Below are 26,662 nucleotides of genomic sequence, written 5' to 3'. Positions count from 1 at the left end.
TCCCCGGGGACAGGCTGCGGGTCACTGCGGGCATCCCCAGGGACAGGCTGCGGGTCACTGCGGGCATCCCCGGGGACAGGCTGCGGGACACTGCGGGCATCCCCAGGGACAGGCTGCGGGACACTGCGGGCATCCCCGGGGACAGGCTGCGGGACACTGCGGACACCCCCAGGGACAGGCTGCGGGACACTGCGGGCATCCCCAGGGACAGGCTGCGGGACACTGCGGGCATCCAGGGCTGCACCCCTGGGGACAAGACTGCGAGTCACTGCAGGCATCCCCAGGGACAGGCTGCGGATCACTGCGGGCCGCCCCAGCGCAGAGAGCGCGTCTAAGTTTCCCGGCCAAACGAAACCCGCCCGTCATCACCCCTTTCCTACACAGGGTAGCTCGGGCGCAAGCAGGGCGGGGCAGGAGCGGAGCGGGCTCTCACCCGGGGCCGGGACATCTGCCAAGGGGGCTCGGGGCAGCGGCGGAGCCCGGGACGGGCCGTAGCCGCGGGCGGCCGCTGTTCCCGATCCGGCGCCGCGTTTTGCCGGCGCAGCAAGTGCCGGCCTTGCCGGAGGAGGAGCGGCGGGAGGGGGAAGGGGGAGGAGGAGCCGGCCCTCGGCCGAGCCGCTCCCGCCCCTCAGCTGGGAGCCCGCAGCCAGCGGGTGCGAGCTGCAGAGCCGAGCGGCGCCGCGCCGAGCCGGGATGCGGGAGCCGGGGATGGGGTAGCCGCGCCGCCCTGCCGCGCTCCCCACCATGTAGGCGAGCCCCGGGCGCCGCGCACATCGCTCCCCGCCGCCTGCACCGCGTTCGCACCGGGCCGGGGGACCATGCGGAGCGCCCCGGTCTCCGGGCTCCTGCCGCTGCTCTTGGGGCTGCGGCTGCTGCTGGGCGGCGGCGCCGCGGCTCAGTACTCCAGCGACCTGTGCAACTGGAAGGGGAGGTGAGGCGGCATGCTGCCCGGGCAGGGGGGAGCGGGGACCGCCGCGTCCATCGCCGTCCCGCCGGGGGAAGATGCTGATGCCGAGCACAAAAGGGAGACCTTCCCGCCGCGGTGCCCGGAACGGGGCGGCGGACGGCGGAGAGCCGGGGCCGGGGGCGGATCTGCCTCCCTCCTTCCCGGCGGGCTCACCGCGAAGAGACGAAGGGCAGCGGTCCCCGGGCAAGGAGGGATGGGCGGCCGGGGCGAGCTGGGCTCCCCTCGGCGGGGTTGAGGGGCCGGGGCGGGCTGGGCTCCCCTCGGCGCTATTCGGGGGGCTGGGAGAGGGAGGGCGGTGCCAAGTCCGCCGCGGAGAAGTTTCTCCCCGCGACCATCTTCGCCGCGGCCCCAGCGCTCCGCGGGGGCGGCGGCCGCGCCCGGGGGAGCAGCGAGGCAGCCCCGGCTCGGAGCGGCGCTGGGATGCGCTGCACCTGCGGAGCGCTCCCGCCGCAGCCTGCGCCTCCCTCCCCGGGGCTCTTGCTGGCTCCCGTCCGCGCTCTTCCCTTCCCTCGCCTGCGCTCCCCCTCCGAGCGCGTCCCGCACTTGGCGCTCAGCCCCGGGGTCACTCCCTGCTCCCTCGTCCCGCGGAGATGATGATGATGGTGATGAGCTGCGGGGGCTGGCACAGCGGCCGCGCTGCTGATTTATTCTAATTGCACCGGTTGAGAAACCTCTCCAGTTCTCAAGTGTTTATCTCCCAAATTATCTTTCCTTTAATTGCTTGTAATATGTTTAACGCGTGTGGTTGGGTCTGTGACCTTCTCCTCTCTTTATAGGTTTGAAAAAGCAGCTCTGCTCAACTAGCAAGTGTTGCTGGGTCAGACTTGGAGAGTAAAATAACTCCTAACTCTTAATACACTCTTCAGATCTGACTTTCTCTAACATAAAAGTTTGGCCAGTCTGTATCAGTGGAGTGTTTTGGAGTAGAGAGAATTCAAAGTGGGGAAACAATTGGACTGACTTTCAGCATCATGATTTCATATCTCTTACTGTCTGAAACGTGGTGCTTTGTATTTACTTTTTTTTTTTTTTTTTTTTTTTTTGCGTTTTTTTGATAATTGATGCATAGTTAATAGCAGTGAATCCACTTGAAGATGAGTCTGCTTGATAGGGATCAAACCTCTGGCAAACTCCTAATTTGTCATTTTTCTTTACACAAACCAAACCAAAACACAAAAACCCAAACAACCCCCACCCCCCAAAACAAACATACAAAAAAAAACCCCTGAAAATGCTGTACCAAAGCATTCCAAAGCATTCCAGCTGCTGTACTTGTACTTACCTGGACCTTACCACCTGGTACTGCTGCAAGTGTTTCAAAAGAATGGTGACAGTCCCCTGCAATTTTGCTGTTATTTTTGGTTGTTTTCTTAGAGCAAGCAGTGATCCCTCATTCACCTGAGCAGGGTTAGAATAAGCAATGCCTCGAATATCAGCTAAGGGTGATGCTTGGGGTGGGGGAAGTGAAATCTTGTAACTGAGTTTGGGATGAACCTGGCGATGCCAGCTTGGATTTACTCACCTGCTGTTGTTCTGGTGAGCTGAAGTGGTGACAGCTTTGTGATGAAGCTGTTGGATGAGCAGGGAAGGAAGAGCAAAGTTTATTCTGGGTGGTTTCACTTGTGGGAGAGTTTTGGAGTTCAGGTGGGCTGGAATTTTGGGAGGGGATAAAGTAACCCAGGCTGACTTAGGCCCTACTGATGACAAACAGGTGTTGTCAGAAATGCTGGCAGTCTTAAGGCCATTCAATATAATCTGACTTGTCCTAAAAGCACAGCAGTTAAGAAGGAAAGAAAGTAATTTGATGTATCAGTAAATATCATTAATTAACTATTTCAGCGTGGATACTAAGAGTTATATGGGTTAGAAAGAACTTTTTTAAAATGCAAAATATAATATTTTGAAGTCATGTGATGGTTTTTACCTTGACTGTTAGGAAAAGTTATGAACTTTAATGTCAGACATAGTCTTTCTTCCCCACAGTGAAGTCATAGGTTGGCTTGTGCTGGTGGATTTGAGAGTCATGTCATCTTCTGTAGTGAACCTGAAGGTGTTTTCTCACCTTTTATATACATGTCTATATTAAAAGCAACAGTCTTAAAACCAAAACATCCTGGATATGGGTTTTTTTTCCCTTATTAGCTTGTGGAGAAGTGATGAGCTTATACCCCTGAGTAGGATGAAGAACTTCACTAGGATTCCTCTGGATATCCCTGATGCTTCCAGGGAAATCTGATGCAATGCACAGCTTGACACCTGCAATTTAAGTACAAGCCATAATAGCATCTTAATAAATAGCTTGTCAGAGAGCTTCCAGGAAAGCTTTGTCCAGGAGAAAGCAGAAACTTCACTATGATGTGTCCAGTTATTACTTTTGCTGTAACTTCAGGTTTTTTGTGCTGCAATGACCTCTTGATGCTTTGGGCAAAAGTGCTTCAGTGACAGGCTGAGAGAATATGCTGGCCTGGCATGTTTGACTGTAGGATAGAGAATTCAGCTCTTATGTGTCTGCTTTTGTCCATCAGTCTTGCTCTTGGTATGGTGGATGCTCTGAGGAATTCTTAATTTTCTCTAGATTGTCATCTCTTATTAAATTCTCCAATTTAGGAGCAAAAGTTCCCTGTGTTCATTGCAGGGTGCAGGGAGGACATGGGTACTTGTAGGGCTCTTCAGCACATCTTTAATGGAATAAATAAATAACTGAAGTAGATAGTGTGAATATTCTTCTTGCTCCCTTTTTCTTTAAATAACACCTGTTCCACATTGCAGCATAACAGCTCACTGCACTGATACTGTAACAGGTTTTTCAGGGCAAGCATAAGGGGATGGCTGAAGCCAGAAAGGGAGAAGAGCAAGGAGACAGATGCAGTGCTTCAGGATGTCCTCATGGATTGGTATGAGGAAGTAGCTGTAGAAGTAGCTTCTTGTAGAAGTAAGTCCCAATAAACAGCACACATTTAAAATGGGTGGATGGCTCATCCATCACTGTAACCATGAAACACCTGCCCTATGTCCTTGCCATATAATCAAAAAACCAGAACTCCAATGAGTTTGGAGAATGAAAAGGCTCCTGGGTCTCCATTACTGTGTGGACCTGGTGTGTCTGATGGGTGGCTAGTGAGAGCTAAACCTGGTGTTAAACAGTCTCAGTGTGAGGACAAGTCATTCTGACTGAAAGCAAAGCGACAGGTTTTACTGGATGATGATGGTTGCTGTTAAATAATGTGAACATGTATTTTGAAATCTGCTTAACTTTTGAGTCATCCTTTATTATAAGGCTTAATGTGTGCAGGTACTCGTGCTTGATGTATCTGTCTAATGGCATCACTCTTGCCTGTGGGATTAATTGGCTTTCAGAAGATAATTTCAGAGTCCACCCTGTTTTCGTTTGAACATTGTGAATGTTTGAACAAAATTAACATAACTTTTTTTTTTTTTCCTCTGGCAGAAATTCACTGCCTCACTGTTGTTGGGATCACTTGCAACAGAAGTTTCACTGCACGAGTTCAGAGTTTTGCCCCTGGTGTCTTCCTTCTGTTTAAGCACTCAGGCTGGAATGTGCCAGTATAAGTCCTGCAAAACCTCTGCAGCTTGTTTTGATGTCTTGAGTAGGGACAAGTGATGTGTGAGGATAACTTTCTGCCCCTTTGCTGAAGGATAACTTTTACACTGTTTAATTTTGTTTATTTGCACATAAACAGGCTTCTCTGTTTTCTGTTGAGTGGCATCATGTGTGTGCTGTGGTGAAAACTGATTTTTGTGGACCAGATGTGGATTTACAGTCAACTTGAAATATCCCTTTGCAAGTAAAGTTTCCTGAATGTGTTAAATACTACTGAATTTGAGGGCAAGAGTCTAAAGGTTAAAAGCTTGTCCCTCTTTCCTCCTCATCTGTGTTCTTGATGTGGCTTTCAAGATTCTTCAAAAGCACATGTTTGGAGGCTCTATTGTTATTAAATATGACTTTTTTCTTTCTGAGCTTCCTCGTGTAACCTCTATCAAGTAGGTCACACCGACACTCACAATAATGAGTCACGTCAACAGTAAATGCAAACCATATGGTTTGGGTTTTTTCCCTTTTACACATTGCTTGTAGTTACTTTCTAAGTGCTGACTTGAATTTAGACCCCGTTCAGTACCCAAATATGTCTTTGGGATGGGGAACTGTGTGTTTGGAGGTTTCTGCTGAGGAACCAGGACTTGATGTCATCACTTGCACTACACTAAAATATGTTTTTGCCCCAGATTTCCTGTGTAACCTCAGACTTAATCCTTTTAAATTATTTTTTTCCCCTGTCTTGATTTATCTGCCTACAAGTGGGAATGTTGTGAAGCTTCCCTAAAATCCTGCAAAGCAGACCCATGAGGTGACAAAGAGTCTGTTTTTGGGTTGTCTTCTACAGGCACAGGATAAAAGGTGCTTCTGTTTGGGAACAAGGTGCTCAGAGCACAGGAGGAGGAGAAACAAGTTTGGTGGTGAAGTGATTTTATCATACTCACTTAAGAGGTTTGTGACAGGACAGAGACTGGGACCAAGGGATTTTTCCCTAATAGCCCAAATACTGCAGCCAGTAAATCAAGCTTCCCACAGCTTGTTCTTCCAGCTGCAGTGCCTGCCCTGTGCAGTGTTTTGTTAGGGCTTTCAGCCACTCTGGGTAGAGAGCTGGTGGGCTTGATCCACCATCAGTGATAGGCAGCAGGGGTTGTTCAGAGCTGCCCTCAGCTTAGGTTGTGGGCAAACAAGCCATGGGGATTTACTACTCATCCTGCTTAGCAGCTGGCCCTGGGACCCTGTTGTGCCCTCCTATCCCATCTCTGTGGTCCCTGTGAAATGGTTGTTGGGGTGTTCATTTTTGGCCATAGTAAATGGCCACATGTTCTCTGTCTTGCTAAACACAGCTCTGTGTCTGCTTGTAGCCCATCAGTGAAAATGATAAACTGAGCTTAAGCCTCATACTGGGTAGCAGTGGAGGAGCAGGTTCCTACCAAAAAAAGCAGCACAGTTCAGTGCTTCCCCAGCTATGACAAGGGACAGAGGAGTCTCCTCTCCTCTTTCTACCTCCCAGTGTGGAGACTGGGGCTGCCCAGCTGGGCTCGAGGGTATTGGTAGCACGTAGAGCATTGCTTTTGCTGCAGTTTACAGGGTGAGCTTGGCATCCCTCCCACTTTCAGAACTATTGGGAATATAGACTTGGAAGGGGAACAAAGTACTTGGAAAAAGGTGGAGTCTGATCTGTGAAGCTGGATTGAGCCACCAGGAAGGGAGTTTGAGCCTACGTGTTTTACTCAGTATGCCCGGCTCAGCTGATGGGCAGTAACTGAGCCTGTAGTAATTTAATTACTTTTGATCATGTGCTTATATCCTATTTAATTTTGAAGCCTATTACTAGTGGTTTGACGTTTTCTTCTGGGGGATGATTTAAAATTGTCCCGTAATATTAAGGCTGAAGTGTTGCAAGAGACCTGCGCTGCAGAGCTGGATGGGCCAACACCCAGTGATGTCCTGGGCTTCCTGCGTTTCTTGCTGTGTGTTTTGAAAGGTTTGACATTCCCATTGTTAGCTCTGTCATTTCTCTAACCTTCTCTTTCTTTCCTCCTCCAGTGGCTTAACCCACGAGTCTCACAGGAAGGATGTTGAACAGGTCTACCTCCGCTGTTCTGAAGGGTCCATAGAGTGGATGTACCCCACGGGAGCACTCATAGTCAACCTGCGACCCAATATTTCACCTGCCTCTTACAAACACTTGACTGTTTGCATAAAGCCCTTCAAAGACTCTGCAGGAGCAAATATTTATTTGGAAAAAACTGGAGAACTGAAACTCTTGGTCCGAGATGGAGACCGCAGCCCCAGCAGAGTGTATTGCTTTGGCTACGACCAGGGGGGCCTGTTTGTGGAGGCCACTCCTCAGCAGGACATTAGCAGGAAGATTACAGGCTTCCAGTACGAATTGATGAGCAAGGGGATAGCAGCTGATTTGCACACAGCTTCTGGTGAGTTCTGGGGTATTGTCAGACTCCCACCTCCTGTATTGGGTGTATAACAGATGGCAGAGAGTGAGTGAATGACTGGGAAAGTGGCTGGCTGTGAGTTTCGTGTGCTTTTAAGGACATGTTTTATAAACAGAACTATTGCAGAAGAATTGATTTGGTTTTTGGTTTGTTGTTGTATTTTGGAAGCTGGTGGCATGGGCTGAACTCCAGTGATTTGTTGAGGGCCACAGTGTGCAGGGTTCTCCCCTTGCAGGGGTGGGTGTATTTCAGGAGCTAGCTTTACCCTACACTGAACTCCAGCATGAACTGGGCTTCCCAGCCTTGCTGTAACACTTTCCTAACTACTTTTTTACTCAGTTTTTAAGACCCCGCTGCATGTTTTGAATAATAAACATTTGAACAAGGAGGCACTCCTTTTCCTCAGTGTTTTTTTTTTCCCTTTGCAAGTAGCGCTACTTGCTGACCTAATTATTGCTTTTTCTGTTGTGGGTTTTTTAAAAATTCAAACAAGGAAAATGGTGTGTTCCTTCCTCAGCTCTCCTTATTACACTCTCCTGGGCATTATTGTGTCATGGCAGAGCTCTTCAATACTTTTACAGGACAGTGTTGTCTTCTCTCTCAACCATTATGAAAAGCAAGTTTTGTAGGGAGGAGTTTTACTCCAAGGAAAAACTTATAGGGAAGAGGAGTGGACAAACTGAAAGATCTTACAAGCCTGTAAAATCTGGTACTTTTAAAATAGCATTTGGAAAAATGGCTGTAGGTGTGACCTAAGTGTGCTGAGCAATTAGACAGTTTGAGAAGAAAAACTGGCATTTGTGGAGGATGACAAGAGTGAAAGGGGTGATACCTGGTTCATGCATCTTACCCATTCAGGATTGCCTCTAGCTTTTATCCCCAAAACCAAGGAGGGGAGATTTCCAGAATAGCCCAAGGAATTGCAGATTTTGGGTAGTTTATCTCAAATGACTGCAAGGATTTCAAGGTTTAGGTATTTTAAGTGGGGAACTGGATTTGTTTCAACCAGATTTCTCTTTTGAAATGTGGGCTGCCTTTGCTCTTTTGGGTGAAGGCAGTGAGAAGAGTCCTCAGAGCACACTTGGGATGACTCAGCCCGGGGTAAACCCGATGTTTAGTGAGGCTGTGTGGCCCAAGAGCTGTATGGATGCTGGCCAGACTCTGCCGTGCTGATGCCACATGCTCTGCCTGAGATGCTGCTTGATAAGTGATGCTGTGACTAATTAAACTGCAGCTGGATCTTCCAGGGATATCTTCTCTGGGATAAGTGATTGCAGAACTTGTTCCATCCTCTCCCCTCCCCTGGCTCCTTTCCACATCAGGCTCTGGATTGTTTATTTGTGTATTTGTGCAGCCCTGCCAGTGGTAAATGTTGTCACGCCAGCTCGGATGGGGCTTTATTTTTGTGCAGCTCTGAGCTGGACTCGGCTCAGCTGAGCAGAGCTGGGCTCAGGGCTGATGCAGTAACCTCGGGAACTGACAGGTGGCAGCTTTGCCATTAAAACAAAAAATATAAACACAAATATTTTATATTTGTAGTCACTGCCTTTACTTTTGCCATGCTCACAAGTGGTAGCTTATTATTGGGCATTCTGCATTTCAAGCAGACTGCTCTGCTACATCCAAAATTGCTGTAAATGAAGTGGGATATCTCTGCTGAGCTGCTTTCCCAGTAAGATCATTTGTGCAAAGATGAATACGCTGTGCAGAATGTCAGCTATGTAGTAAAATTCCATTGCAGAAGACATTAAATACATTGTTTAATCAGTTATTTGGAGAATGTTCCCAGCTTCAGTGCTGCTTTCTCTGTCAGGCTGTGAGGATGGAGACGCTTATGAGAAGTCACTTAAACTTACTAAGAGAAGTCCTGTGCTCTTTAATTTTCCAAAAAAGTTGAAATTGCTTTTGCATGTAGTAAAATAATATGACAGAAACACTGCTTATCACTGCTGGGTTTAGTCTGCACTTAGGGTTTCTCCTGAGCTTTGCTCACTGAGGACTTGCTGCTGACATCCTTTACCAGCACAAGCCAGCACAAACTGCTGTGTTTTCAGAACTAAATGCTCTTCTTTGCACATTAAATCTTGGAGGTTTTTAAAGCTGATGGGAGCATTTTTTTCAGCGACGTTCAGAAGTCAAACTGAGGACTGCATCCAATTACAGCCTTCCTCTTTAATAGGCACATTAAATCCCTTTTTCAGTGACTGCTGTATTTTCAGCTGTAACAGACGCTGGTTAAGTTTCAGTGCTGTCTTATGAAACAATGTGGTGGGGAATCTGCTCCGTTCTCCAAGTGTCTTGTTTGGCTAGAAGAAGCTTTTTAATAGTTCATCAGCAGAGCCTTCAGGGCAAACTGGGGATCTCTATTGTATTTTAAATTATTTCTCTTGCCTTTTTTTTGGATCCCCAGACTCTGGGGAGGGGCTGTGCAGGGTGAAAACACGATGAAAATGCCATACATGACTCTTTCCACTACTTGGTTAGATGAGCACTTTTATTTTCCTATAAATATCTGTACGTCTGGGGGAACTGCCAAATAGCTGCCTTGTGAGGCTTCCACAGAGCAATATATTTGAGGCTCTTTGCAGTTTGTGGACCTCCTTTCTTCTGTTTCTAGTTTTTGTCTGAAACCTCAGATGAAATGCCCTTTACTGAACTGTTCATTTGGAGGGCGAGTTTACAATCACTGAAATCACTGAAGATTTCTTTTCCCTGGGGAGGAGGCTCAAGTCAGAGGCAAGTGCTGACCTTAAAGGAGCTGAAAACTGGGTTTAAAGTTTTGCATTTCCCACCACCCTTATTTCAGTCCCTTGTTCACAAGCGTGGCTGATGTTTTTGGCTGCTGCACTCTGGAAAAACGAGGCTGCTGTGTCTCAGTTGCAGTTTGACAGAGTTTAGCAGAGCTAAACTTAGGTGTGAAGAGGTGACAAAGACGTGAGATGCTGTTGTAGATGGGGTCAGAGATGTGCCGGGCAGAGGAAGCTGCAGTGCTTCTTCTGACAGCAAAGAGCTGAAAATTGCAAATATTGCATGATTTCCTTGCTACTTCAGAGTGGGGAGATGGCTATCATAAAAGGCCCAGGTGTGGGGCTCAGCAATCCAGCCTTTCCTTGTGCAATAACTACTTGCTAACAACTTCTCCCCGCTTTCCCTAAATGCTGTGTTTGTTTCCTGGTGATAATTGTTGTACTCTGCCCTTGAATTTACTCTCTCTTCCTAACCTGGCATCCCAGCGCTGATTAAAGGGTGTAAGTCATCTGTTTAATACTTTAATGACCTGTTGTGTCCTTAGAGCCCTGACATTGCAGGGTGCATCAACAAATCAACAATGCTTGGCATGGTGCCTGTGGTTTAATTAGAAATCCTCAAGTTTTATTAGTTTGCAGCCATTCTTTCCCACTTAATCAGAGTCTAGCAAATAATTCAGTAGAAAACATATGCAGGTTCTGCATTGGCCTTTCTCTTTGTTTGAAAAGTCGAACGACACAGGGCAGTCTTAACAATTTTCTAGATTTTGGGGACTTAACCCTTTTCTTGGCTCTGACTCTGCCTTACCACAGTCTCTCAACATTTTCTTAACTGTAGGAAGAATTTGCTATACTGGAGATTTTAATTCAGGTTGCTGACATCTGGTATGGGAAGTTTTTTACCGTGATAGTAACAGTAAAAAAAAAAGTGCATTTCTGTAGGGTTGTAATTTCTGAAGAAGGGAAGAGGAGTGAAGGCAAAACATGCCACAGTGCTTGACATCACTTAATGGGAGTAGTCCCTAAGAAGGGTCACCTTGACAATTCAGGCATCTTGATGGGTGTGTTCTCTCTTCATATCCAAAGTGATGGTTGACTGAAAGTGCTTTTGATTTCAGATTAGGCTTTGGGTTGCACCCCTCGATCATTCCCATCCACACTGATGGTCCATTAACTCCAGCTCATGCTCTGCAGCCCTGCTCTGAAGCCTCAGTGTTTGCCCGAATGAAGAACTGAGGCATTGTGACATTTTGGCCTGAGGCCATTGGAGAATCAGCAGAACTTGTTTGAGTTGTTGAATTCTGTTGATTCTAATCTTTTCTGCTTGTGCAGGAAGAAAATACTCTGAGTATCAGCCGTGCTGCCTATACTGGCAAGTAGATGGAGGTTTTGGCAAAAGTGCTCTGGCCACGTAGTCCCTGCAAGTTTTCTGGAGGTGCTGACCCACATGAGCTCCTCAGCTGTGCCTGGGTTGGGTCTGCCTTGCACCACAGCAGACTGCTTGCTTTAAATTTCTATGAGAACTGTGAAGGTCCCTTGAGTGTAATTTACTTTTTGAGTACCTCACCTTCTGCTCAGCTAAGCTGAAACAAGAATCTGTAGGTTTGACCAAAAGTTTTGGGGAGGAAGGTGAACCCCCTGTCCCACCAAAGGAGCTTTATTTTGTTACTTAAAGTCTGTGTTTCAAGAGTGTCTCATTGAGCTCTGGGTCCAGCTTTGTTCAAGCTGGGTAGTTTGCTCTTCCCATTGCACACTCACGGGAGTGTGTGTAATTTAGTTGTCAGAGCTCAGAGGGTGCATTGAAAGCCCTTTCATTACCCACCTGCTTCTGTGTAGTAAAAAAGTCAAACTTTAACAAAAATGCTCCTTTATCTTGATGGCATCTACAGATTTAGTGCAGATTCTATTAGCTGTTTTAAATGTTGTCTTTATTAATGCTGGGTACCTGGCTGAGAATATTAATATGTAGGAGGTGCAACACTTGTGTGGGTTTCTGAAAAACAAGGCAAAGCCGGATAAATCCAGCTAAGTAATTAACAGTATTCAGCTATTTCCTGTATGCTGTTAATTCACTGTCCTGAGAAAACAGATCAGAAATCCAGAAAGCTCAGAAGTCTTTGGGCTATACCAGTGTTTCTGCTAACAAATGGCTTTTTAAAGCACTCTTAACTTCTGATCTTGAATGCGGTGTGTGTTTGGCAGAGGTGGGGCACCGTGCTGCCCTATCTCTGCAGGTATCCTCCCAGGGCTCTGTTGTCATTCCACCTTTTAGGCTCCTAGTCTCATGCTTTCCTCTGGTTCCTCACAAATATCCAGTCTTTAGGGTTTTTTTCTTTCTTGGAGGCTGGATGTGCTGCTTAGCTTTGTAACCTGAGGCAGCAGATGGTGGAATCACAGAAAGGTTTATTTTGGAAGAGACCTTTACAGTCCAGCCAGTCCAGCCCCCTGCAGTGTGCAGGGACACCTTCCCCAGACCCCACTGCTCAGAGCCCCACCCAAGCTGGCTTTGAATGTTTCCAAGTTTAGGGCATCTACCACTACTCTGCATCCTGTTCCAGTAGTTCACCATCCTCACACTGGTGTATTTTTCACTTCTTGTCAGAGTGGAAACTTTCAGGTGTTTTGTGCCAAGGCTGGCGAGTGGGAGGCCGTGCCTGCTGTGCCCACTCTTTGCCAGGGTAACCATGACTGAGCTGTGGGCAGAAGAGGTGATGGAAAGAAGCACTTGGAACACTTAAACTGAAAGTTCCCATGACCTTTATGCCTAGCACAGGTTCTGCCTGAGTAATTGTGACCATCTGAGATGTTGGCACTGTGCTGTGTGGCAGAGTGGGAGCACATGGGGTCTGTTCCTATACACCCCATCAGATGAGAAAAATGCCTTGCTTTGTATTTCTCTCCTCCCTGTTTTCTGTGCAGGTTAAAACTCTAGTACCTCTTGGGGTTGAGGGATTTGAGCTAGATGGTTTTTAAAGTCCCTTCCAACCCAAACCATCCTGTGACTCTATGAAGTGCACGGAATAGGTTGATACTGCAGTCCTCTCATTTGGGGTTTGCTGGAGAAATGATTCATAAACAGCAGCAAAGTTGAGGGATCTACCCTATAAGCCTGAGCACATCTTGCTGGGTGTCTCACCCGTGCACCTAAAGCTTTGATGATTTGACTTTTCTCTAAAAGGTCATAAACAAGTTTTAAGAGAATAACATCAGAAAGCAGCCTTTATTGCAGTTTCTCAAAATACACTGCAGTTAATGGCTATGCAAGGGATTATTCTGGCACTCCTGCTCTAGGACACAATATTTCAAATGTGTGGGTTGGTTTTTTCTTTTTTTTTTTTTTTTTTTTTTTTTTTTTTTTTTTTTTTTTTTTTGTGTGTGTTCTCCCTCATTGCAGGAGCCCGTCCACACTAATTTTGTCTTTCCCATAGTATCCAAAACTTGGTACAGAGTAACCATGAAAATATAACCAGCATTCCCTAACCCTACTGTGCAAAGAACACATTTAAAGCTAGTTTTTGAGGGCGTGTCACTGAACCGTGTGTCATGGAGCAGCACCTAGCTGGATCAGGCTGGCTGCTCTATAACACTGCCTGGAGTGGGAATAATTTTGAGTAGCTGGAAACCTGCTCCAATTATTCATGTGCCTGAATTGGTCAGGTCTGTGGTGAATGATTGACTGGGTGGGAGAGTTTGAGAACAAAGTTTTTGATTTTTTTTTTCCTGTGTGGAACGGTTTCAAAGTGCTGCTCTGATGCTCAGGGAACGCACACACCCAAACATCACCTTCAGCTGAGCAAGGGTGATGTTTTGGGGTCTGAAAAATGTTGGACTAAGAAGCTTTCACTTAAAAGAAAACACCCACCAAAATTGGATGGATTCCCTAATTTAATCTCTCCTTCTCCCAAGAAAAGGTTTTGCCAGCATCTTCTCTGGCCCTGCTTGTCCCTTGATGTTGTCTGGCAGGAGCTGGTTTTGCAGTGGGCAGAGGAGGTGACAATGGGGCTGCAGTGATAAATACACAGCTGCAGGGGACAGGGGGATAGAAAATAGCTTATTTTTGCTAGACTGGCCACGAATGCCGTTAGCTTATTTCTCAACTCAGTGGGCAGTCAAAACCAATAAGCAGTCAGGTGTATTGTCCGGGCAGCTGGGGCTCTGCTCTGCCCTGACCTTTGTGTACCACCAAAGATGGTCCCACAAACAGAGCTGCAATCCAGCCCAGTTGCTTGGCAGTCTTTAATAATGCTCTGTGCTTGCTCTGCAGAACTGTTTAGTTTGCTAATTCCTGAGGCTGTAGTTGAAGAAGGGATGAGAGGGCGGGGAAGCTGCATTCCTCTTCCCACTGACTGAAACATGGGCCAAATCTCTCCTGTGTTGAAGTCTTGATTTGCAGGGCAGAAAATCTCTTTCGCCTCGATCTGTGCTAGAAACCAGCAAATATTCACTGAAATATTGCACAGATTCTTGGAGGATATTCTGGACCTAAAGCTGTGGTGTGTTATGTCTGACCTTGGTTTAATACTGGCTCAGAAAAGCTGCTGCCCTATGACAGCCTTGGTCCAGCTAACCTTTTTCTGGTTCAGATTTGTGGAAGGATTTTTTGGTGTGGGTTGTACGGGCACCTCCTGACTCCTTCATGGGATTTGAGCATTAACTCCTGCAGTGGGCATCACCTCTGGTGTTTGCCCATATCCTTTCTGTATTGAAGCCCTGGGAGAGCTGTAGTGATCAGAGGTGCTGGGAATGCACACGGAGCTTGCGTGGAATTGGCCCTGTCTGCCTCCCAGGATCATTCCTGTCTGTACAGGATGCACCTCTGCCCCACCACAACTGCTGCTAGCTTTACATCAATTTCTTCTATCTGCAAGTGGATGTCAGAAATGTGAGAGAAAAAAATGTTCCTATGTAGAACTGGAGAATGGGCTTGATATGACCAAGCAGGGTGTGCTTTTAAGGAAGAAAAGGTGAAGTATCTCAAAGCTTTTACTGTTACAAATGAAAAGTTTTAAGTAGCTTTTTTTCTTAAGGTTAACTGGACAACGTTACAGCATTGAAGATCTCTCGCTGTGTAGATGTAGCCCCTTCACAACCCTTCTCAAGGACAGACTGATCAAATAAACATGGTTTTATAATGACAACTAGCCTTGTTCCTTCAGAGCTCTCCCACATACCAAAAAGAATTTGATTTCTAGAAACAGGAAGGAGAAGGACCTGTGTGGAGCTGAGTGCACATATGCTTCTTTTTTTTTTTTTTTTTTTTTAAAGACTCACTTAATCTTTGATCTGTCACTATTCCACTCTCAGGGTTTAACTTTAACCAGCTATTTGTTTCTTAATTCTATTCCTCTGCTCCATTAATGGACCGAAGGGGAGGAGGGAGGGAAGGCTTTGGTGTTCCTGGCAGGTTTCCAGCCTGGTAGTAGGTGCTGGCTCTGGCCTCTCCTGTAGCCCTGGCAGGGGCAGGGAGAAGTGCTTGGCTGCACAATTTCCCCAGGGCATGGGAGTGAAAAACACCTTACTTGTTCATTTTCTGCATGACAGCTGAGCTCTGTGTTAGCTGTCGGAGACAAAGCCCAACAGGACATCAAAAACTTTATAACTTCACATTTCCCTAGATCTGACCCGTGCGAGCTTTTACAAGGCTTTGGCATGACGTTTTCTTTAGAAGAAAGAGGAAACCTTTCCAGAGTGGATTTCGGGAGGGGATGAGCCAAGCCATGTGTCTTTGTGGGTTTTGAGTCAGGGCACGCATTCCCTTTGGTCCTGTGTGGCGGGGGTGCAGTGCTGGCACGTTCTCCTGGGTGACAGCAAGGGACACACTGCTCCAGCCCTTCTGCTGCAGCTCAGAGGGGATCAGAGGAGCCCCTCAACCATCCAGAGGCACCTCTGACTTCCAGCAGCTCATTTCTCCTCATGATTCCCACTCCTAATCCCCCTTGGGCAGTAGAGGTAGGTTTGAGGAAGGACAGAGGGATTTTCTGTGAGATAGTCAAATAGAGCTGCTTTTTTATGGCTTTATAGTGGTGTCTTGTGCACGTAGAGCAGGAGGAATTCCCAGCAGTTATCAGGCTGCCATCTTTTCCCTTTAATTGCAGTTAGGGAGGGAGAAGAGAAAAGCAAAAAACAAAAAAAGCAGATGTGTACAGGTGCTGCTTGCACAGGACACGGGCTGGTGTGGTTGCAGAGACACTTCTGCTTTGCTGAGCTCTGCTGCTGCAGTGCAGAGAGAAGAATTTAACTGGACATCTGATCTGCTGAGTGGGGCTTTTTGGACACAATATCTTGCAGACTTGACTGTAACTGAGGGTTTTTCTAGAGCTGTGATGCAATGGGTAAGGGTAGGAGCTGGGCTGGGATTTGGCACTGATCCTGTCACCATTCTGTCTCTGCCCACCCCACTGCTGGGGTTGCCACAGACTGGAAAGAGGAGGGACAGGAAGAAATGTCTTGAAGCTGTGACACTTCCCATCATTTCTCCTGGGTTGATGCAACTCATACATGGAGGTAGAGTTTATTGATGTTTAATGCTGCTTAAATAAGAACTGCTCTGTGGGTTTTTCATTCCTTTTGTTTTGTTTTGTTTTAAATTTTACACGAATGGCTGTGTTTCTAGCTGACCTTTCAGCTCATTTGTTAGAATGGCTGCTGCATCTTGGAACAGCAAAAAGGCATCAATCCCAAAGGACCCTTACATGCTCTGTATCTGCTGAGCCAAGTTTCAATTTGAAAGCTGTTGCAAATGGAGCTTGCCTAGTACCAAATCTCTTCCTCACATTGTTTACATAAATAGTTAATCTTTGGTACTTAGGGACTTTAATACCCTCTTGGAAGACAGTTCTGTGAAAAGATAAATTTCTGGTTTATGATCTCTTGTCCTAACGTTTTCTCAGAACACAAAGGTCATCACATCTCTAATAGTGAGGTTTTACAATATGCTTTTTTTATTCTTTCTTTGCAGGAAGGAAGTGGTACTGACTCAATTCTCTTGTCACAGTCCATGCCACAGCCTGCAAAGGCCTGCATTTCATTAAATTTATTTACAGGTTTAAACTGTTCTTGGCCAGTGTCTATATTTTCCAAGTTATTTCTGGAAACTTGTACATATGTGCAACTTCAACTGAGTGTTAGAAGGCAAGGAATGGGATTTGACACTTCCTTTTCTGCAGGGGTAAAATCACTTTTTATACATAGAGGTAAAGTCAGTTTTTATGCACTTTTTATACAGAGAGGTCAGGGAAGGATGTCCATTGCAGCATCATGATGTTGTTTCAGCTGCTCCAGCACCACCTTGTCCTGTACCAGATCTTGGCTGTAAGAAGAAGGGAATCTTTGAGTTTTGTATCTGTGCTCATGATCCTTATCCCAAGTTGCCTCTTCTGCTTTGCACGGGGGCTCAGATTGACTTTGTGGCAAACAGGGGGATGAACACTTCTGCCTCCAGAAGAGCACTGAACTCTCCCATTATGTTACTCACAGCCTTAACCTTGTATTCATCAAAACACAGCCTCATTGTGGCCTTCCAGTGCTTAAAGGGGGCTCACAAAAAATAGGGAAGTGTCTTTTTACATGGGCAGATAATGATAGGATAAGGGGTAACAGTTCTAAACTAAAGGAGGAGAGATTTAGATTAATATTAAAGAGAAATTCTTTGCTCTGAGGATAGCGAGGTGAAGCTGTGGCTCCCCCATCCCTGGAAGTGTCCCAGGCCACGCTGGATGGGGCTGGGAGCATCCTGGGATAGTGGAAGGTGTCCCTGCCATGGCAGGGGGTGGGAATGAGATGATCTTTCAGGTCCCTTCTGTCCCAAGCTGTTCTGTGATTCTGTGGTCCCACGTCTGAGGCTTATTGATCCAGAGGGCTGGGAGCAGGGCAAGTCCAAGTCTCCTGGTTGTTCCCTGACTTGCTCTTTTCCTACTGACATGCTGGAAAAAGTGCAGTGCTTGCAGAAAGCCCTGTAATCCTACCCCATCCAAAGACAGGAAAACCTTGTAAAACAAAGGGGTGATGAGAGAGCTCCTCTGTGTGTTGTGACAGGGTGTCAGTAATTTCCAGCCCAGCTGTGGACAGGCTCTGTGTCTTCTGGCCCTGTTTTCCCTCACTGTGTGGCTGCAGGTATTATGTTAAATGCAGGTGTGCTGGATGCAGCTCTGCTGGCCTCAGCTCTGGTTCCTTCTAAATACGAGATGCACTGACAGTGCAGCTGCATTGATGTAGTTTTAGGTGGTGTTTCAGTGTGGGGGTTGTGAGGGTTTTGAGGTTGAGTGTTGTTTTGGCTTGCTCAGGAAGAGTTTTCTGAGGTGGTGAGGAAAGCTGAGGTGTATCAAGAAAGGAAAGGACTAGTCACAGCCTGGTAAACCAGAGTGGTTATCAAATTCTTGTCCACCTCCACTGCAAAGCAGGTTTTTTTTTTTTTGTCTGGATATGAGCTGTGAGAGGTTTGCTTCATGGAAGAAATGCTCCTCCAGAGAGGAAGCACAGGCATACTAAAGAAGAAATAATTAGCAGGATTTATTTCATTTTGTAATTAGTTAAAGCAGGATCAGAGCAAGATTTATTATTTTTTTGTCTTGCTCATATGATGTTTGTCCCTAAACTCTTGTCTCCTAGAGTTGAGACAAGTTGAGATGTGATAATTTTTGCTTAGGACTCAGAAAAATAACAGAGAAATGCACCATTATTGGAGAAACCACATCTCTATTTTTATAATCTGCTCTGGGAAGTCTGCACTCTGTGTTTCCAGGAAGGAGACTCATCCTGTGATGCCCTTTCCAGTCTGGGTGCTGCCAGTTACAGAGCTGGCAGCAAGAGCTGCAAAGGTGTGGGTGGGTTTCTTTGTTCCATGTGAACTAATGCTGATGTCAGGCTGAGGGAAATGGGTCTGTGGTCCCACACGGGTGTGGCTGGAGGTGCTGCAGTACAGGGACTGCAACAAGACCCATCTGAATGTCTTGAAGAGTAAAGACTACTTGTTTCAAGCAGAAAAATGAACAGAAAAGAACGCTTCAACCCTGCCTGGACCTCCTTGGTAGCTCTTGATGCTTAAAAAGGTCTGATTGCTCATCAAAGGGTTGTTCAGGAGTACCGAGGTGTGGGTGGAAGAGCAGATAAAGAGCTCTGTGTTTTCCTCCCCCAGCATCCACACCTTCACCACACGGCACGCGTGCACCCGCTTCTTCACGAAACCAAAGGGTATTCCTTGGTGAAGTGGTTTTCTGCAATTACTTTGTGTTCAACATTTTCACTTCTGCTTAAAACGAGTCTCTTCCTGTGCATGCTGCCGGCACAGGGGTGGGTGTTCAGCACAGCCTCTCTGGGGACACAGGATGGAGAAGGTCTTTTGGGCTCACTGGGTGGAGTGCTGGGCTGGTGGGCAGGGACCTGCGGCAGGGCTCATGGGGTGTTCTGATAGCTGTGACGTCGTGGAGTGTGCTCAGAAAAATCTGGACAGGCAGAAGAAACTTCTTTCTTGTGGGTTGGAGGCTGGTTTTGGGGTAAGGTCGGGTCAGTCAGACCCATGGGTGGCTGTCGAAACACAAAAGTTTCAAAAGAAGACCAGGTCCCTTCATGTGGTTTTTGTGACGCCTGCAGCCAGAGCCAGCACGTCTCGGTTGCGTGTGTCCTGCAGGGAGCTGCCATCCTCCACCATGGCCCCTCCATAACCCCAGCTCCTCTTTTCCAAGGAAAGAAGGGTTCTGTGCACACAAACCAAAGGAGGAAGGACTGGAGCTGTGTGTGTGAGCTGAGACAGGCCAGCGACACCTCCCACCACTCTTTGGGCAGTTTGCTAAACTGCAGCACTGCAGGGGTGCTCAAATATCCCCAATATTGGGGAAAATCCTTCCTAGACAGCCCAGCTTCCTGGTGCTGGCAGAGCTGGGAACCGCCTGAGGCTCGTGGCATCTCCTCAGGGCACATCCCTCTCTTAGCAAGCGTTTCTGCCTCCCTGTGGAGAGGTCCAGGAGAGGACCAGCAACGTGTTGGACAAAACTGTTGGCCAACAAGTGCGGTCTATTGTTAGCATCGCCTCGTCCTCCTCACTAACACCAGGTTCAGAGGGCAAATCGCTCAAAGCAGCTGGGACATGACTGCTGGCTTGTGAGGAATGATGTAATTACATCTCCCTCTGCGGGGAGGTGAATAGAGAGGCCTTTGGAGGCACTGGGCGTTGGAGGGAGAGGGCTGCCTCAGGTTACTCCAGGTCAGGATACTGTCAAAATCCATCAAAGGCACTCCCAGGAGAGTCGGCAGCCGACGTGCACAATGCAGGCTTTATGCCACTGCTGGTGGAGCTGAGTTATAGGCATCTGGGCTTTAGAGGGCTTCAATAAAATGTTGCTTTTCTATGTTTTTGGGTTTTTTTTTTCCCACCTTTCTTCTGCTGCTGTATGAATTAAGGCTCATCGAGTTTAAAGGAATTAGAGCAGCTGACATTGATATTGTTGTTGCAAGTTCATAGGATTGCTTTTGATTGTGAGAATCAAAAATATTGCTTTTCTATGTTTTTTTTTTTTTCCCCACCTTTCTCCTGCTGCTGTATGAATTAAGGCTCTTCGGCTCATCGAGTTTAAAGGAATTAGAGCAGCTGATGTTGATATTGCTGTTGCAAGTTCATAGGCTTGCTTTTGGATGTGAGAACCTGGGCAGCCCTCGAGACATCCCCAGGGAGTCAGGATCTGGCAAACACAGCTGCCTTGTTTAGTAACCAGGCCCAGTTCCCCAGAAAATGAACATCTTCACTTGCTGTGCATGAGTGAAGTGCTTTTCTTGGGGTTGGTTTTTTTTTAAATTTATTTTTTTATAGTTATAAGGATGCTTCCTGTTTTAGCCTGAGGTGTGTGTGTTATTTTGACCTATGGGAGGAGCAGAGCACCTGCTGCCCAATCCAAAGGGAATGAGTGCTGAACTGCAGCTAAAGCCACGAACTTTTGTGTTAAACACACAGATTCCTTCATGGCTGTGATTCAAAAGAAAGTGTAGGCATTGACACCTCCTAAGGATTTATTTTCTTTTATGAGCCTTTATAGAAATCAGGCTTTGGTTGTAGCCAGTGGATGTTATTTGCTTTTTAATGGTTCATTTACCTCAGCAGTAATCCTTCACAACTTGCTTTCCATCTGTGCTTCCATACCTTGTTTTTGCCACTTGCAAGATCTATTTGATACTCTGTGAATGCAGATTTGGGAGTTGTCCCACAGAAGAGGATTTTTGGTCTTCATCTGTCTGGAGCTGCAGAGATGGGTGGTGGAGAATGGTTGTTAAAGCAGCTCACATGCCACCACACTGCTGTGAGTCAGCTGGACCTGAAGCAGATTTTAAGTAATGGTCTAGTGTGAGCAATGCTGAGCATTTTTAATTTCCTTTTGAATTTAAAAAGGCTGCAGGATTTTGCCTAGGGTCCACAATTAAAATGATTTGATTCTGTGTACACATGGAGGTTTGTTCATTTGATTTATTACTGTGTCAGTCTATTTAAATGGAAGGAACCACTTTTAAAGCATTTTGTTTTTCATCTTTAATGCTGTTGCTTGTGTTGCACCTCTTTGGAGAACAGAAATGCCTTAGTCATTTTGGTGTTTTTAATTTTCTGATGGGGCTGGATGAACTACAGAGGTGTCTGGTCTAAACCAAGACTTAAAAATGCTCAGATGCCTCTTTATTAGAAGGTCTTTCCAGAATGAAATATCTGAAATCCAGCTGTGGGTTTAGAGGATGTCCATCAGCTGTGCTTTGTTTTGGAGCTTGTGTCCATGTGAAAATGCCATGGGATTTGTGCAAGGTCCCTCTGTGTGGCTGATCTAAGTCAGGTCCTCATTTGGGCAGAGGGAGCCTGGGGAAGAGGGACTTCTGCCCTGGATGGATTTGGGAGGTGCCATGAGTGAAACAGCTCCACAGCAGATGTTTAGTGACTAAAACACTGAGACGTGCCCAGGGAAGTGGTGGAATCACCATTCCTGGAAGTGTTCAAAACGTGTGTGGATGTGGCACCTGGGGACAGGGGTTAGTGTGGGCATGGCAGTGCTGGGGTAATGGTTGGACTCGATGATCTGAGAGATCTTTTCCAACTGGAATGATTCTGTGATTCTGTTACAATTTTCTTTGTCAGATGAAGCTTCTTTATTTGTTCTAGCCACTGATCAAAATCTCTTGAGTTTAAAACTTGAAGTATCTTTAGCCTGAATTTATTCTAGTTCTCCAGTTACGTCTAGGCTTCATCTGGTTTTGCATTGCTCATTATATTAAAAATTTTCCAAACTTTTCTGAAGGGAGCTGAAATACGATGTGGGGAAAGAAGGGCAGGGAAAGCTGGCTTGTTTCTGAAAGCTTTGGAGGTATTCAAGCTAAACAGAAATGTGATTGATCCAAATGCTATTTTGCCTATTCCTTGTCTCTTCTTTTGGAGCTTTTTAAGCTCCTTGAATTATTCCTTCAAACATCCCTGCCCAGAAATGTGCATTTTACGTTTCCTTTAATCCTATTAAACAGCGTGTTACACTGTGTATGAATCATCTGACTGGAGCAAATCTGGTGGATTTGGTTCAATAATCTTTCTTTCTGGATCACTGCCTTTCTGGGTCCCAGGAAAAAAGAAGAGATTTGCCATGTCTTGTGTCAGAGGGTGGCTTGTGCTGTCTGACAGGAGGGTGGCAGATCATCGGAGGCACCAGCTGCATCTTCTGTGGACAAGCTTGAATCTACTTTTAAGTGCAATGGATCAACTTTGGGAAGCAGGTGGGGGGGGGGGGGTGGGGGAAGAAGGTTGTGACTGTTTGGGAATCTAAACTAAGTGTTTTCAGATGTTGAGGTTCAAAACCCAAATTTTTTGGGGATGGGAGTGGGTTCAGTTTGCAGTTTGGTGGTGGATGGTGTGATGGAATCTGTCCAGTCACCTCCAGTGGAGCCCTGCTCTGCTGGAGTCTGTGCCTGTGCTGATCCAGGGTTTCCATTTTCCTGGGTGATGTGTTGAGGTGACACCAGGTGACAGACAAGGTTCTGATCCTCGTTCCACTGTGGACAGACTCACTGAGCATGGCCAAGCAGGGCAGATCCTGATAATAAGCAAATTCCTGAACTCAACAGGGTGTTATAGAAACATCTGTACTGCAACTACAGCACCTTCTCCTCAGAAATATCTGGCTGAGTACAAAGAGGAGCCACATTCTTGCATTGATTAGATTAGTGCAGATATCCAAATGTTTCCAGCAGTACAGGAAATGGTCTTTGTGCTGCTTGAGCTCAAACAGATATGGGCTCGAGTTTCCGCTTTGCCTCATCGCCCTCCAACACGTGCATTGGGGTTTTTCCCTCCCCTCTTTGCCTCCTCCACTCTGTAACCTCCTGGATCTTTGATGTGGTGATGACTAAATGGCCCAAAAACACTTGATAGAAATTGTAAGAGAGAAGCTTTGCCATCAGAGTAGCAAAGACACATGATGTGAAAGCTTTTGAGTGAATTTACAGCAGAGCGCCCTTCAAATGCACCCAGTACCAAATATATATTTTCCATAAGTGCAGTGAGTGTGTGCAATGTTTGCTAGACAATATATCCCAGCAGGATTGGTAAAGAGATCCCTATTCCTGCTTGGGTACAAAAATCTCATGGAGGCTTTAGGGTTAACTAGGGGTAGCCCCCACTTCTTGTAGTGGCAGAGATGCCAGACAGATCTTTGGAGTGATTGTGCTCATGTTTGTGTGTGTTTGTCAGTCACATTTTTGTTCAGTTCAAATGGTTTGTTTATTTAAATTTATTTATTTGCTGCTGTCTAGCCCTTTGCTAACTGTGACCCTTCCTGTGCAGCTCCCTGCCGACCCTGCAGTGACACTGAGGTCCTCCTGGCTGTCTGCACTAGTGATTTTGGTGAGTTGCTGTCTCCCCAGTCCCCCCTCCTCCCATAAACACCAACAGACCCCTCCTCACACCTGGCAGCCTCCAGCAGCAGTAAATGTGGTCTGAGGGCGCTGGGCACATGGAGAGCTCTGAGGAGCTCAGAACTCTCTGCCCAGCTGGCACCTCCCCAAGGTGGACAGAGTGACACAGCAACCATGGTAGAAGGTCAAGGATTTGGGTGCATCAAGGAGAGGCTGTTACTTCTTGTTGGTTGACTTGACAAAAGACCAAAAGTTTCACTAATTGTCCACGCTTCCCTTTTTAAAAGGGGAATTAGCATTAGCTGTGTCTGTAATGGCTGAAGAACAGAAAGTACGTTGTCAGGGAGCATTTAGTACATATCTTCTTGTTAGAATTCTTCATGATTAATGCTATATTTCTGATGTGATTATTTTTCTGTTTAAATTTAATATGTGGGTGCCCTTTGCTGGACAGAATACAAATATAAACTATAAACAAATGCAAATATATACTGGCGGTTTCTGGATAATCTTCACTCTCAGAATAACAAAGGACCAAAACTTGGGCTGCTGTAGTGAAGTCAGTTCCCCTGGTTGCACAGGCCTGAGTTTGGACCAGGGTCTTCCAAAGCATTTTTGTGTAATTAATCCTCAAAACCTTTTTCTGTTTCCAGTGATCAGAGGCTCCATTCAAAACGTAACGAACGAGGCAGAAGAGCAAGAATCCATCATTCACGTCGGTGTCAACAAACTGTACAGGCAGAAGAGCAAAGTCTTTCAGCTGACAGGGGAGAGTGGGAACTGGAGAGGACAAATAAAGACCTTGCTGGAGTGTGGGGTGAAGCCAGGAGATGGAGACTTCCTTTTCACGGGACGTATGCACTTTGGGGAGGCCAGGTTAGGCTGTGCCCCTCGTTTCAAAGACTTCCAAAGGATGTACAAAGAGGCAAAAGACAAAGGGCTAAACCCATGTGAGATTGGCCCAGATTGAAACCCCCTGTTTGGCCGAAGATGGCTTTTAGCATTTGGCCAGGGATATTTCCTGGCTGCAGTGGAAACTCTGAACAAACGTGGTAACTGAGGCTGGACAGAGCTGGAGGCTGAGACCCCACAGCCTGCGGTGCTCACAGGCTCATGGAAGCAACAGAGGTACGAGCTCAGAGGGCTGCCAAGCAAGAAAGGCTGGATTTTTAACCAATCTTGTCCTTATGAATTAAGTTATTATATTTTTTTAGTGACTTCCTTAGGAAAAGAAACAAAGAAAACTCCCATGTCTTAATAAAAGAAAAACCCAAATGAAAGCCAAGATGCCTTTGTATCTTTTTAATACTAATTTTTAAAAATGTCTTAAGCTGATGTAGCATTTGGTATGGCGTATTCTGTATAAATGGCCAAGAATGTGATAGAGCATGGTAAAACATCTTAACATTGATGCTTTGTAAAAAGCTTGGTGTACAATTCAAAGTTGTTTCTTATGACAGAAATTTATGGAGCCAAACTCTTATGCGTGTGTGTTGGTTTTTTTTTTTATTTGAAAGAATGTACAATAGCCACCTGCAATTTTTTTGTCCAGGCTGGCAAATTCTTTCCATTCCAGAGAAATAAAGGTCCCTGGATTTGACACATGCTGTTTAAAATCTTTATTTTTTTTCTGTCTTCTTAAGGCTGATTTCAGCTAGTCCAGATGTGCTCATAGATCACTTCTGGGCTGCTCACTTATTTTGTGGCTTCACTGAGCAGAACCAGAGTTCCTGTGAGGCATTGGGAACCACAGTTTTTTTCAAAGGGGAAGCAAGAGCTATTTTTGGAGATTTTTAGACATGTGTGCAGGCGAGGCTTTGAGTGTTCTTCTCTCTGATGCCAGCAGAGTTATTTTGGGACCAGCTCCAAAGGCAGGCTGACCCTTCACGTTTAGCTTGAAGCTTTTAAGTGTGGTAGCTTGGCATGAGGTGACTGTTGATGCCTGTGAGTCCTGAGGGACATGACCAGGCCACCTTGTGAGAAATCAACCCTTGAATCAGGCTGTGCAACCTCTGCAGGCACTGTCCCGAGGAACTCTCCCCCTCTTCAGTCCTGCTGTTCCCCAGAGCCTGCAATGCATCACTGATGGTGCCTTCACACCATCAGTTTGTGGCACTGATATCTTTAATATCTTGTCCATGTTCATTCTTCAGCATTCTCCACCGCTCCAACTTTTTTTTTTTAGGCTGTCAGGTACTTTAAATAGAAAGTTTCTGCTCAGTGTCGCTTTCTACCTGATCCCTCACCTCTCCTTTGTGTAACTTGGTTCTGAGGCTTGGGGAGGGCAGCTCAGGGTGGGTCCTGGGTGGTGCAGGAAGTTCTGAGATGGATGGTAAGGAGATGTTCCCATGACCCTTACCAGGGGTAAAAGCCCCAGGGTTGTTAAAATACTGGCCTGAAGTGAAACCAAAATCCCTCTGCGAGTGTTTCTGTGAGCTCCTCTCAGCAGGGTTCATTCTGTGGGCCAGTGGGAAAAGAAGAGGTTTTTTTAGTTGTGATAAGGTGATCCTCAGAGACTCCAGGGCACTGTGACTTCTTCTGCAAAGACCTCTAACCCCATCTAGCACCCACCTATTTGCTGCTTTGACCCCAGCTGCTTTCCAGCCTCCTGTAAGCCAAAGCCCCAAACCCAGCGTCCCGTTCTGGGCAGTCCACAGTTCCCTCCAGCCTACTTGGAATTTGAAGAGAAATGGGCCAGGACCAGTAGAGGGGTAAAATGGTTCACTCCAACCCCTCCCTGTGGCCTTGCTTCCTTTGAGGATCCCAACCCAGCCTTTTTCAGGCTTTTAAAAAAGTGATTTAGCACTGAGATAGTTCCTAAGCAGAGCTGAGTGGGTGTTTCAGAAGCCCTATACCTCACCTCTCCTCTCCTGTTGTGTTTCATGAGCTTTTTCCAGCACAGACTGACTGCTGGCAGGATGAGAAGAGAAGAGCAATATGTTCCTGGAATTGTCTCCAACCTGCCCACTCTCATCTTCCCCTGCAAGGCTGCAGGAGCAAGGGGAAGAGGATGAATTAAGTGTTCAGCCAGTATTTTATGAGGACAGTGCAAGCAAAATACAAACAGTTGGGG

The 26,662-nt window shown here is 46.5% G+C and overlaps 1 protein-coding gene across 1 annotated transcript; it reads left to right on the top strand.

Moving 5' to 3' along the window:
• The first annotated feature begins 638 nt into the window (after positions 1–638).
• On the top strand, positions 639–25,189 carry METRNL (meteorin like, glial cell differentiation regulator). The gene is made up of 4 exons (XM_053994676.1): positions 639–931; positions 6,570–6,958; positions 23,519–23,578; positions 24,243–25,189. The coding sequence occupies exons 1-4, from the start codon at positions 819–821 to the stop codon at positions 24,557–24,559; spliced, it is 879 nt and encodes a 292-aa protein (XP_053850651.1). The 5' UTR covers positions 639–818; the 3' UTR covers positions 24,560–25,189.
• The last annotated feature ends 1,473 nt before the right edge of the window (positions 25,190–26,662 follow it).

The sequence above is a fragment of the Vidua macroura genome, chromosome 19 (genome assembly GCF_024509145.1).
Source record: "Vidua macroura isolate BioBank_ID:100142 chromosome 19, ASM2450914v1, whole genome shotgun sequence".
NCBI classification, from domain to species: Eukaryota; Metazoa; Chordata; class Aves; order Passeriformes; family Viduidae; genus Vidua; species Vidua macroura.
The sequence above is the reverse complement of the archived record's forward strand: the minus strand, read 5'-3'. Positions and strand labels throughout refer to the sequence as shown.